This window comes from Aotus nancymaae, unplaced genomic scaffold (assembly GCF_030222135.1).
Source record: "Aotus nancymaae isolate 86718 unplaced genomic scaffold, 86718_ANA_hifiasm-v0.15.2.pri h1tg000007l, whole genome shotgun sequence".
Taxonomy (NCBI): domain Eukaryota; kingdom Metazoa; phylum Chordata; class Mammalia; order Primates; family Aotidae; genus Aotus; species Aotus nancymaae.
In genome coordinates, this window is record NW_026988418.1 from 11,770,463 (window position 1) to 11,785,115 (window position 14,653).

General features: G+C 34.2%; 1 protein-coding gene across 5 annotated transcripts in view; it reads right to left on the minus strand.

Moving 5' to 3' along the window:
• Nucleotides 1-14,000, minus strand: part of SPATA6 (spermatogenesis associated 6) — a 160,915-nt gene extending 146,915 nt beyond the window's left edge. For 2 of the 5 annotated variants that reach the window (XM_012434815.2, XM_012434814.2), the window contains exons 1-2: nucleotides 13,863-14,000; nucleotides 12,381-12,429 (exon numbers count right to left, since the gene is read on the minus strand). In XM_012434815.2, coding sequence (XP_012290238.2) covers nucleotides 12,381-12,429; nucleotides 13,863-13,877 — 64 coding nt within the window. In that variant the 5' untranslated portion in view covers nucleotides 13,878-14,000. Of the gene's footprint in view, nucleotides 1-12,380; nucleotides 13,339-13,862 lie in introns of those variants that run through there. The other 3 variants (XM_012434817.3, XM_012434819.3, XM_012434818.3) reach the window with 3 other exon arrangements.
• Between the last annotated feature and the right edge of the window lie 653 nt (nucleotides 14,001-14,653).

Below are 14,653 nucleotides of genomic sequence, written 5' to 3' on the forward strand. Positions count from 1 at the left end.
GATGGGAATGTAAAATGGTACAGCTACTATGGAAAAAGAGTATGGCAATTTCTGAAAAAAATTAAAGGTAGAATTACCACATGATCCGGCAATTCCACATCTGAATATATACTCAAAAGAATGGAAAGTAAGCAGACATCTGTACTCCCACATTCATAGCAGCATTATTCACAATAACTGAAACGTGGAAGCAACCGAAGTGTCCATCAACACATGAAGTGATAGGCCAAATGTGGTGTATGCATACAACGGAATATCATTCCTCCTTAAAAAGGAAGTAAATTCTGACATATGTTACAACATGGATGAACCTAGAGAACACTATGCTATGTGAAATAAACCAGTTTTTAAAAAACACATAAATACAGCATGATTCTGCTTATCCGAGATAGAGTACTCAAAATCATAGAGACAGAAAACAGAATGGTGGTTGCCAGAGACTGCAGGGACGGGGAAATGGATGTTAGTGTTTAAGGGTATAGTTTCAGCTTTACAAGATGAAAAGAATTATGGAGATGCATGGTGGTAATGGGGGCACAACATTATAAACGTATTTAATACCACTAAACTGTATACTTAAAATGATTAAGACAGTAAATTTTGTTATGTATATTTTACTGTCATAAAAATTACTTCAAGGAGAAAAACTGTAAATTATTTAAAGAAAAGCTTTATGGAAAACTAATGCTGCTGGAACACAAATATTAAGTTAAACTATATCTACTGGAAAATACAATATAATTAATCTTATTTTGTAACTGTTCATTATCTTATAGCTAAAAATAATTTTCCTCTTTCCTCTGTAAAAATTCTCATTTTCACATGTACTTTTAGTGTGAGCTACAGTTAAATGTACTACAAGACTCCAGAAATATTATAGCAAAATAGTAAATCAAAAGGCTATAGTAACTACCTTATTTGTCAGACTACTGTTAAACCTCCGTACCAGCAAAAACAACTACTATAATAATTTCTTCCAAATACCTATTTACCTGCCCAAACTATAAATATAAATTGGTTGGAATGTATTTGTTACATAAATCTTTAGTCCTACAAGCTCTCCTGAGGACTGAGTCAGAAATACTCTCATGCACAGACTTTGAGGAATTTATTCTTAGCCTTCAAACCCTTACCTGAAAGCATTTTAAAAGGGCTTCCAAAAAGGCTTTACCTGATATTTCAGATATCAGATAAGAACTAATTTCTAGAAGCTGAGAAGCAAGAGCTCTAATAAAACTGCTACTTTAGCTCCCTACAGGCAAGAGAAATCAACGGAGACACCCAGTAATCTACTGCAATATAAATAAAAATCATACATTCTCTTTATCCAAATGGTGGAAATAGGAGGCCAGAACAGCTATTCTATTATAAATTTTCAAACACAAAATACATTTCCTAATCACACAAAATACATTTCCTAATCACAAGATTACAACGCTACAAACAGGTATCTCTAAATAGAACAGTTCCAGCAGTCACAAAAATGGTAATAAGAGGCAGTTATATGACGCACTTATGACATTTTGTTTAACTCCTTGGATATCAAACACCTAGTTGGTGCCAGGTACTATACACTAGAAATACAGCAGTGGAGAAAACAACAACAACAACAAAAAAAAACAGGAAAAACCACTACTCTTATAATAAAACTGTCATTCTAGTGAGATGAAAAATTAAAAAATAAATAGTATGTCAATGCTTGAAAGGAAAACAGGAGAACCATTCACTTCTTTTGCCCTGGGTGGCACCCTTTTTACAACTTCTGTTTTGGCAAAAAAATTATTAGCATACCCCTTTACTCTCAAAACATCCTGGTGTACAAGATACAGATCTAAAGATAATAGAACAAAGATTGAGACACTGACCAAAGAGGGGTGCTTTTTTATATACATTGGTAAGAGAAGGCCTCTCTGAGTATGATGATAAATCTGAGGAGTGGCTGGAAATAAGTGAGGGAGCAAGTCATATGCATATCTAGAGGAAAAGCTTTTCAGGCAGTATATTTGTGGAAGTATAGTGACAGAACATCTGTGTGTGCTTATGGGGGTGTGTGTGTGTGTGTGTTTGTATTTGTAGATGAAAATCTGCAAACGTTCAGTGAAAGATGAAAATCCAGTTTTAATAGAAAGTCTATGAAGTAGAAAAACTTTTTATTCTCTTTCTTGCCTAAAAGTAGTTCCCAGAGTATACATTAGGCATAACTTATTTTGCTCTGGTAGATTCCAGAATTAAAACCATTTCCCTGAAGAGGTAACCTTCTCTATGGATGAAAAATTGCCCTATTATGGCTTTTAATATCATTGGCATTTAATATAATTGTATCGAATTATATAACTATAATATAATTTATTAAATTATAATATATATAATTAATATATATCTTCTGGGAGCCTGTGGTGATTCTGGTTCCCTGAAGATTCCTTAGAGGTGTATATAGGGTATGAAATAGAATTGGAAAGTTCTATAATAATACTAATAGTATTGACACTGATAATACATCACCAATAATAAGAAGGAAAATTTAAAGTAATTAGTATGTCCAAGAACTGTCATAATCATTTGATCTGAGGTTACTCAAGGATCTGACCATTTACAAACTATCCAGTTAAAGAGGTTCTAGGGTCTCCTTGATCATCTGGACCACGTTCAATTTGTTTTTTAATAACACATTTTAATTAATAAATTTTTGATTTTAGACAGATAAGCACACATTAGTTTTGTACTGTAGATGAAAATCTACAAACCTTCAGTGAAAGACAATAGGAAATGTATATATGACTCAATTCCAGTATTAGAATAGGTAAGTGAAAATTCTAGAAGATTCCACATTGGTTCAGCCCTTACTTAAAATTCTTCTCTTTGCTTCCACCGACATAAAGCCAAATTGATTAGGTTATTTGGGCTCAACTTTATATTTAAACTGGTTATTTCTGTCATTTCTGCTACCATTCTGTGCTTAAATTTAAAGGCTCAGTACTATGGAGGCACATTGTAGAAACACCTACGAGATGCCACCATGGCATCTATTCCCCTCCTTTCCCCTTCCATTAGAGATCTATGTAGTTCTTAGAAAACTAATGTATGCACCACCTCAATGAAAGGTGGAATATGTGTATGTAGGCTACACCAACAGCATACTACATCCCTCTTCCTACTCTGATTAGAATAAACCTCAAGGCTTGATGAAAAGTATGGAACATAGACCTCTTATTCTTAAGTATACGGTGGGAAGATGTGAGGCCTGAGACCACTGCAAGTTTGCTACTATAAATTTTGCTGCCATAAATGAGGTTAAGATTCAAGAAAATATAATAATTATAAATATATAAGCAATTAAGACAGAGTCTCAAAATAAATATATCATACTAGGTCCAATTAGAAGAGAGAAGCCACACAGGAAAAGTTTAATATAAAAAACAGTTAACTATATCAGGGTATTCAAGGAGTAAGAGACTGTCTAGGAAGATGTAAAAAGAATTTAAAATAATATAGGAATAGCAGGTAGAGAAACAGCCATTACTCCTAGGGCTCAGAGTACCAACAAAAAAGATCTACATAAGCCTCTTCTCCAGTGTTGAGATTCAGACCTTGTTGGAGAGGGTATGGACTCGGCTCACTGAAAGAGAAGTCATTCTAGTGGCGTGCCAGTGGTATATATTGAAAATCTGCCCGCTGGAATTTGCCAGAAATTCTCTCTCTAGGATAGCAGGGAGGCTATTTACAGGCAGGCATTTCACCAGAAGCTTCACTATAGAACCATCCAAAGCGAGGCCAGGTGGGGGGAAACACTGTAGACTACCATGTATTGCAATACCTGGGCACTGGAGAAGCTACAAGGGCTTCAGAAGCCTGGTGATAAAAAAAGTTGAGTGAATACACTAGGACCTGGAAGCAAAATCTATTCCCCTGCAGTATTTCTTCAGGGTCCTTCAGTGCCAGGTAGAGAAACAAAACAATTAAAGGGCTTAAATCAATTTCCACAGAACAGGAAAGAAGATCAAATTTGGTAGTGAGGTGCAATAAATTGATAACCAGCCAATTATATGAAGCAAAACATGATATAAATGAAAGGAGAACCAATTCAATAATTTTATTTGGATGTTTAAATATCTTTCTCTTAGTAATTGGTAAAACAACCAACCCTCCCAAAAGAATACAATCAGAATGCGCAAGACTTGAACATTACCAACTTACATGATAGAAATAGATTAATATAGAATAAATCAATCAATGATAGCAAAATACAGTTGACTTTGAACCACATGTTTGAACTGCATAGGTCCATTTATACATGAATTTTCTTCTGCCTCTGCTACCCCTGAGACAGCAAGACCAACCTCTCCTTTTTCTCTTCCTCCTCAGCCTGCTCAACATGAAAATGATGATGAAGACCTTTATGATGAACTTCTACTTAATGAATAGTAAATATATATTTTTTTACCTCATGGTTTCCTTAATAACATTTGCTTTTCTCTAGCTTACTTAAGAATATAGTATATAATACATATAACAAACAAAACATGTGTCAATTGATTGCCTATGTTATTGGTAAGGCTATTGGCCAAGAGTAGGTTATTAGTAGTTAAGTTTTGGGGGAATCAAAAATTATACATGACCAGGCACAGTACCACTTTGGGACGCCAAGGAGGGTGGATCACCTGAGGTCAGGAGCTCAAGACAAGACTGGACAACATGACGAAACCCGTCTCTACTAAAAATACAAAAATTAGCCTGATGTGGTGTCACATGCCTGTAGTCCCAGCTACTTAGGAGGCTGAGGCAGGAGAATCACTTGAACCCAGGAGATGGAGCTTGCAGTGATCCAACATCACACCACTGCATTCCAGCCTGAGCGACAGAATGAGACTCTATTTCAAAAAAAAAAAAAGTTGCACATGAATTTTTTGGGGAGATGGCACCCCTAACTCCCATCTTGTTCAAAGGTCAACTGTACACAATCTTTTCAAGTGCACTTGGAACATTCTTAAGACCATAGGATAGGCCATAAACAAGTCTAATAAATGTAAAAGAGTTAAAATCCTGCAAATTATGTTCTCTCACCACAAAAGAATTAGATTAGAATCAACTTTATAAAGTAATATAGGAAGCCCTTAAATATTTGTAAATAAGATATTTCAAAGGAACCCAAGGTCAAAGAATAAATCACACCAAAAAAATTAGACAATATCTTAAAATGGATGGAAACAAAAAATAACGTCAAAACTTATGAAATATGGCAAAGTAAGTGGGAGGATGGAAATTTACACCTTTAAAAGCTTGTATTAAGCTTTGCACATTGGCAGTATTGTAGCCAATGAGATTTATGTAAGGCATGATTATTGCTAACAAAAAGCTTATATTAGAAAGAAAAAGTATCTGTAATAAATCATCTATACTTCCATCTCAAGAAGTTGCCAGCCTGGGCAAAATGGCAAAACCCCATCTCTACAAAAAATAAAAAAAAAATTAGCTGAGCATGGTGGCACATGCCTGTGGTCCCAGCTATTTGGGAGGTTAAGATGGAAGAATCACTTGAACTCAGGAAGTAGAGACTGCAGTCAGCCATGTTTATGCTATTGTACACCAGCGTAGGTGACAGAGCAAGATCCTGTCTCAAAAAAAAAAAAAAAAAAAGGAGAAGCTGAAAAAGGAAGAGCAAATCATAAGCAAAGTATTGGCAGAGATTGATTGAATATCCCTAATCCAAAAACATGAAATGTGAAATGTCCCAAAATGCAAAACTTTTTGAATGCTGACATTATGCCACAAGTGGAAAATTCCACACTTAACATCATATGATGGGTCACAGTCAAAATGCAGGCATACAACAAACAAGTTTATTCAATGTCCCCACAGGAAAAAAAGACATTCCCCATCCCCATCAGCTGCAATAAATCTTTTCTGAGCACACCCATATTCCACCACCACAAGCACATCCACAAAAGGTAATAAAATAGCACATGTGTAGGCTAGACATGTCAACAGCAAGTTCCCTACAATGCCTCACTCCATATAAATTCAGAGTCAGAAATGACAGTGATGTCAAATTATCACAGATTATCCACATAGGTGGCTGCGATAGTGACACCTTTGCTTTCTGATGGCTTAATATAGACAAAATTTGTTTCATGCACAAATTATTTAAACTAGTGTATAAAATTACCTTCACACTATTTGTACAAAGTGTATATGAAACATAAATAAATTTTGTGTTTACATTTATGTCTCATCCCCAAGATAATACATGAATATATGTGAATAATCTAAAATCCTTCTACAGAGTGAGTATGCCTTATCCAAAAAACTATGGTCCCAGACATTTTGGATAAGGGATACTCAACCTCTAGAAGGAAGAAATGTAAAGATGAAAATGAAAATCAATAAAATAGAATAGATAAAAATCACTGAAAAAAAGAAATTTATTCTTCAAAAATATCAAATTGATAAACTTTTAGGTTAAACTATCCAAGAAAAAAAGAGAGAAAACACAAATTGCTAAAATCAAGAATGAAAAAGAAGACATCACTACTAATCTCGCAGAAATTAGAAGGATCATAAGGGGAAAAGATGAACAACTATACGCAAACAAGGTAGACATCTTAGATGAAATGAACAAATTCCTAGGAAGATACAAATACCAGAGCTAACTCAAGAAGAAATATACATATAACAGGAATTTGATATAGTAATTTAAAACTTTTCCACAAAGAAAAGTCCAGGCCCAAATGGCTTCGCTGATAAATTGTAACAAATATTTAAAGATAAAATAACTCCAATTCTAAATGAACTCTTCCAGGTAACAGAGAAAGAGGGAACATTTATCAATCCATTATATGAGGCCAGTATTACCTGGATAACAAAGAGAGAAAAGGAAATTTTAAAACTACAGACCAACAGTCCTCATAAAAAGACATAAAATCATTAAGAAAATATTAGCAAACTAATATTCTGATTCTGGGAAAATATAAAAGAATTTATATTTTATTAGTTTGCTAATATTCTAATTCTGGGGAAATAAAACTGATTCTGGGAAAAATATAAAAGGATTACATATTGTGACTAAGTACAATTTATCCCAGAAGTGATAGGTCTGGTTAACAATGGAAAACCAATTAATGTAAAAAACCACATTAACAGAATGAAGGGAAAAACACATGATTATCTTGACATGGAAAAATGCATTTGACAAAACCAACACCGACTCATGATAAAACCTCTCAAACAGTCCAGAATAGATCTCTCCATCTTCTATGAATCATACAGGATCTTCTGATAAAGGACATCTCTCTTACAAGGAAAAGCACAGCCAACCTCATATTTTATGAAAGACGGAATATTTTCCCCCTAACATCAGAAACAAGGCAAGAATGCCTATTTTTACCACTTCTAGTCAACATTGTACTGAAGGTCCTAGCCAGTAGAGGAAGAAGAAGAACAGGAAGAAGAAGAACATGGAAGAAGAAAGGGAGAAAGAAGAGGAGAAAGAGGAAGAAAAGGAAGAGAAAGAAAAAGAAAAAGAGAAAAGAAAGCAAAGATACACAGATTGGAAAGAAAAAAGTAAAACTGCCATTATTCTTAGATCATATAATTCTGTATACAAAAAATCTACAACAACAATAAAAAACCTATCTGAACTAAAAAATGTTTAGCAGGTACAGGGTTTAAGATATATAAAATCCTGGAACCAACCCAAATGCCCATCGATGATAGACTGGACAGGGAAAATGTGGTACATATACACCATGGAATATTATGCAGCCATCAAAAACCATGAGTTCACGTCCTTTGTAGGGACATGGATGAACCTGGAAACCATCATTCTCAGCAAACTGACACAAGAACACAAAATCAAACACCGCATGTTCTCACTCATAGGCGGATGTTGAACAATGAGAACACATGGACACAGGGAGGGGAGCACTACACACTGGGGTCTGTTGGGGGGAAATAGGGGAGGGACAGTTGAGGGTGGGGAGTTGGGAAGAGATAGCATGGGGAGAAATGCCAGATATAGGTGAAGGGGAGGAAGGCAGCAAATCACACTGCCACATATGCACCTATGCAACAATCTTGCATGTTCTTCACATGTACCCCAAAACCTAAACTGCAATAAAAAAATTAAATATATATATATAAAATCTATTTTATTTCTATAAAATAGCAAATAAGAATTTAAAAATAAAATTAATGAAACAATTCTATTCATAATAGCACCAAAAAGAGTAAAATACTTGGAAATAAATTCAATAAAAGAAATGCACACTGTATATTAAAAACTCTAAAACATTGTTGAGAGAAATTAAAGATCTTAAAAAAAAAGAAAAGACATATCAGTTTCATAGATCAGAGATTTGATAGTTTTGAGAAAGCAGTTCTCTCCTAAATTTATCTCTAAATTCAACACTACTTCTATCAACACTATTCCTATTCAACATTCTTCCTATGTAGTTCCAAGCTAGCTTTATGTTGATACTGACAAGCTAACTCAAATTTATATGATATACAGAGGACCTAGAAATAGTTAAAACAAAGTTAAAGAACTTACACAACATGACTTCAAAACTTACTATAAAGTTAAAGACAGTAGTACTGACATGAGGATAGACATATAGATGAGTGGGACAGACTAGACAATCCAGAAGTAAACCCCTACATTTATAGACAGTTGGTTTTCAACAAAGGTGCAAAGATGATTAAATTAGGAAAACGACAGACTTGTCAACAAATGATGCTGAGACAACTGGATACCCATGTATCAGAAACAAATGAACAAAAACCTAAACCCTTACCTCACACCATACATAAAAATTAACTCAAACTATATTATGGACCTAAAGGCGAGAGATAAAAATATAAAATATCTAGAAGAAAAGACAGGAGGAAATGTTTGTGACCATGGGTTAGGTAAGTATTTCATAGGCATAACAGCAAAAAAACATTTTAAAAATTGATCAATTACACTTCATAACTTTCAGTTTTCAAAAGACACGACTGAGAGAATGAAAAGACAAACCACAGACTGGGAAAAGTATTTACAAATCATATATCTAATAAAGGATTTATATTTAGAATTTTTTTTAAAAAAAAAACAACCTTACAACTCAATACAAAGACCAACAACCCAATTCAAAACTGGGCAAAAGATTTAAATAAGAATTTTACAAGAAAAGACGAATAGCTAAAAAGCTAATGGAAATATGTTTGAAATTATGAGTCACTATTAAATTGCCAATGAAAAATACAATAAGCCACCATTATACAACCACCATCAAAAAGACTGATAATATCAAATCTTGAGGATGATGTTGAGAAATTGAAACCTTCATACACTGTTGGCGGGAATGTAGAATGGTACAATAATTTGCAAAACAGGTTGACAGTTTCTTAAAAGTCTAAATATATACTTAGCATACAACCCAGCACATATCCACACATTAATACTAACACGGTTCATAATTGTCAAAAACTGAAAACAGTCCAAACGTCCATCAAATAGTCATGTGGAAGGAAAACAGGAAAACATTCCATACAACAGAATACTATTCAGCAATAAAAAGGAATGAACTACTTGGATGTGGAATATGAATGATTCTCAAAAACATTACTCTAAATGAAAAGAAGCCAGAGAAAAAAGACTACATATTATATAACTTCTTTAGATGAAATTTCTAGAAAAGGCAAATATAGAGAGACAGAAAATACACTGGTTTCTGGGGCCTGGGAGTTGGGCATAGGGTCTGACTGCAAATAGGCATCCGGAACTTTTTGTGGTGGTAGAGACATTCTAAATTGGACAATGATGATGACACGCAATTGTATAAATTTTCTAGAAATCATTTAACTATAGTTACAATGGGTGAATTTTATGATACATAAATTATACCTCACTAAAGCTGTTAAATGAAGTAAGGAAAGGAGGGAATGAGGGATTTGCCCTGCCTTTTTTCTAAGAACTATATTTCAAGGTAATAAAATTGCTGATTAGGAAAATTTCTTTCATAGAAAAATTCTGGCTAATAAATACAAATAAATGACAATATTAGAAAAATAGTAATGTGTAACCCCTAAGGAAACCAACGTATCTCAAGGGTTGCTACAGCTATTAGATGAAAAGCTGATGAGGAGCCTTATAATGGAGAAATCAGCCCGATGCAGCCTGGAGCCAAATAATCATTCTTAGCATCACTAAACGTAAAACAATCGGACATTTTATGAAACTTGACATAATGCCGTTAAGTACACAGCACCAACTATGAAGATTTCTTGCCAAAATAATAAAATAAGCCAGAATCTAACCAAACTTCTATGTCTACTTATCAGTTTATAAAACAAGTAATAAACAATCTAAATAACACTTTAAGGAAGCAATCAGCCAAACCCAAATTGTATGACATGCTAAATTACCTAGTTTTTCTAACAAATTCACAGTATTAAAAACAAAAAAGTGTAGGACACTACTACAGAAAAACAGAGGAAGTCAACATATATGATGTGTGTGAACCATACCTCGGTTGGATCTTGATTTAACAAATCATTTGCAAAAAGACACTTTGGATATAACTAGGGAAATGTGAATTATTACTGTTTGATTTTATTAAGAAATTGCTGATTTTGTTGGGTGTAATACCAGCATGGTGGTTATATAGTTTTCAAAGCCTCTATCCGTTAGAAGTCATACCAAAGTATTTGTGGTGAAATGACATAATGCATAGAATTTGCTTCTAAATATTCCAGCAATGCTCTTTAGGTGGCAGAGTGAACATGTAATAAGATTGGCAAAATGTCAAAAATTATTGAACCGGGGTGACAGATACACAGGACTTCATCACATTCTAGTCTCTCCACTTTTAGTGTTCGTATTATAAACTCGTTCATTTTTTTTTTTTTAATTAGGGAACCAAAAAAGATTGCAAAAGAGGGGATACTGAGGGAGGAGTAAAAGACCAAAGAGTCTAAAGCACATTAGAGAAGTCAAGGATAAAGACTAACATGGAAGTAATCAGAGGCTAGGTAATACAAGAAGCCAAGTCTTTGGAGTGTATTATATAAAGAGAGATCATAAGCAAAGCATAAAAAGAGATCAGAGAAGAAAAGCCAGTGGTATATTAATATTTGAAGATAGGGCAGAGAAAGATGAATTTGAAAAGGATATCAAAAAGTGGAATACTAGTGGTTGAGAAGAGACCCCAAGAAAAAAAATCAGGGAAGAAAATTTCCAAAAGATAATAACCACTAAGTACTCTTCTTATAGCCCCAAAATTTTAAATCAAATGAGATCAAAAAAAAGGCATTCTTTTTTTAACAGAAGAATTTCAAAATGAGAGAAATGTTTATCTTCATTTTTTCTAATATATACAATTTTCCAAATACTGAAAACGATGTTCAGTAAATATGAAAATTCATTATCCATTAGCAACAAACTGCCACCTAGCTAGTCTGCCACAGTGGGAAACATAATACCAAGGGCTAGAACACCTATACAAAATAAATAAGATCTTGGTATTGGCCATAAAGAGTTATTCAGAGAAGAATCACTAAACTATAAGCTCCATGAAGACAGACTATAGGCTGGAATCTTCCTTTCTATTTACCCAAATTCTTGCATGTTCCAGGCTACATGTTTCTACATTGCTAGAGTTGCAATGGGGCCAGTAGGGAGGCCAAATGGAAAGGAAAGTTAATGATTATGCCCAATTTTACTGGCCTTTTGAGCCACAGTTATACATTAGATCAATCTGGTGATCCCAGAGCCCTTTCTAATTACAAACATAAATTAACAGAGCTTTTCATTTAACACTCAGAGCTTAAAAAGTGTACACTTTTGCATTGCTGCTCTCACAAATGGTTATATTTTTTTGTAGTTGATTCTGAGTACTTTGAAGAATTTACTTGTTATCCATAGCCTTGAAAAATATAATTTTCAAATAATTTATTAATGTAATGAATGCAAATGTAAAATTTAAAAACATAAATTTTAAGCTACTATTACTTTGATCTTCTGTTATTCACTCTCTTGACTTGAAATACACTGAAGTTGAAGACATATTTTTGTTTGCAGGGCAAAATCTCACCTAACATGAATCTCTATCATATCACAAATACCCCATATCATCTTAATCAATAAAAGGTTTAAACAAATCTGTTTCCCATAGACCGAACACAAAAAAAGAAGTAATTCTCAGCCTATCTGCAGAATATATATCCTTTATTATTTCCAGGAATATTCTGAAACTCTAAAAAGTATTAAAAAGTCTCAGCTCAAGATTTTTAAAGTTCTTCTAGCCCCCTTTAAACTTTTATTTAACCCAAGATTATAGATCATAAGGATAATAAATCCTAAAATGTCTTAGAATCAGAAATTTAAAAGTTAAAAAACTTACATTCCAGCTGTGTAACCACGTCTCCAGGATCTACTGCTTCCGGGAACACCTATAGTGAGAAGATGTAGGAGGAGGCCGGAAAGGAAGACATATATGACTATTTTTTTCTCCTCTCATTCCCAAAATATCATTCCTTTTACAATCACAGAAACTTCTGACATTATTGAGAAATGTCAGTTCCTCTCTGTTTCCCATGATCACACAAAAGATTTTCAAATAAACAAACTTTGTAGCTTGTGCTACCTCCGTCTCCAACTTCTTCTGCTCTCATTCTTCCTCTTATCTGTTACCATGATCATACCAGGCCTTCTTGGTGTTCCTGCAACCTCCCAAGCTTATTCTCAACAAGAAGCCTTTATATTTGTTATTCTTCTACTTAGAATGCTCTTCTCCTAGACCTTCAAATAACTGATATAGTCTCATAACTCAGGTTCAGCTTAAATGTAATTGCCTTCTCTGACCACCTTTTAAAATAGAAAATTCCCCAAATCCTCTTACCGCCCTTTATTCTCTTCATGCACTTATCGCTATCTAAAATTATTCACATATTTACTTGGTTATTGTCTGTTTCCCCCATTACAATGAAAGCTCCCAGATGGGAGGATTTTGCCTGGTTTACCATGTGTCCTCAGTGCCTAGAAAAGTCACAGAATAGAGTAGGTTCTGGAGAAAAAGAAGAAAAAAAGATGGAATAAGAAAAGGAAGGAAGAAAGGTGAGAAGAAAGGAAAGAAGGTGAGAAAGAGGAAATTAAAAAGTAAGAAATACAATTGGTAATAACCAAAAGCAGCAGTTTTAGGGGGAAAAAAGACATATAGAAAGAAGTACCAAGAAACAATCATAAATTAAATATGATATATTCTTTTTTTGGTTTTTGTTTCTTTGTTTTTTTAAGAAGGAGTCTCAATCTGTCACGCAGGCTGGAATGCAATGGCGCAATCTGGGATCACTGCAACCTCTGCCTCCCAGGTTCACGCGATTCTTGTGCCTCAGCCTCCTGAGTAGCTGGAATTACAGGCACGCACCACCACACCTGGCTATTTTTTGTATTTTTAGTAAAGACAGGGTTTCCCCATGTTGGCGAGGTTGGTCTTAAACTCCTGACCTCAGGTGATCCACCCGCCTCGGCCTCCCAAAGTGCTGGAATTACAGGCATGAGCCACTGCACCCAGCAGATATATTCTTATCTATTAATGATTTTGCTCTATTTTTATGAAAATCATTATTTAGAATTCAAGATTCTATGCTACATGAAGTCCACTAAATCAATTTTAGGAGTAAGCTAATCAAGGAAAAAAGGCAACTGATTCAATGCATATTTAATGCATATTTTCAAGCTTCCAGATTTAAGTTACAAATTTCCTTTCGAATTAAACCAAAGCACACACTCAGCACTAATAATTTATGTTATGGGCTTCTATTCAAAAATTGGAACCACTTTGATTTTGTTGTTTGTTAATATTTGATCTGATATTTGAACTCACCTTCTCAAACACCATTCTGGCATTGAAGACCAGTGGAAAAGTGGCTGGGACACATTGTGTCTTTTTGTATTGGCCAAACACACAGATGCTAAGATAGATGTCCTCTTTGTCTTTAAGCACGACTCCTGGGCAAGTTACCTAAAAGAAATTAAATAAAATGGACGTAACTGCTTTATAAATTGCCTGAACTATCCTATTAAAATAACTTATCAAATATGACATAAAAACTTTAGTCTGCTAACCTAATAAAAAAAATACTCACAAAGAGACAGAGAGAGAGAGAGAGACAGAAAGAGAGAGAGACCAATGTTTACAGAGCTAAATGAAATGCTTTTATAACTTCTATCCCTCTGAGAAAACTACGATTTTCCATTTGGTTACTTGTGCCACATTTGAAGTTCTATGCACTAGCTCTTGGGACAGACACGGATAGTTTTAAACAGTCAGTCTGAGGCTCTCACTTTATGCTGAATGCTGACATAAAGCTATTCAGCCTCATTTAATCATAAAGGATTAACACTCAGCAGAGATAAAACATTATATTAGAGAATAAAAAACAACACTGATAAAAACCACAAATCTGACTTCTACCACCCAAAATTGCAGTCCATACTTTCATCAAAAGCAATACCACAAAGTTTCAAAGCTAATAAATTGAAACTTTCTAGCCCAATAAAGTACTTTTTATATAACAAATTGCACTTAACTATCCTCATTGTGATTGACAGAAAATATAGGCATAAAATGTGTGGTTATTAAATAACACATAGCAGTCTCTCCAGTACCTACCA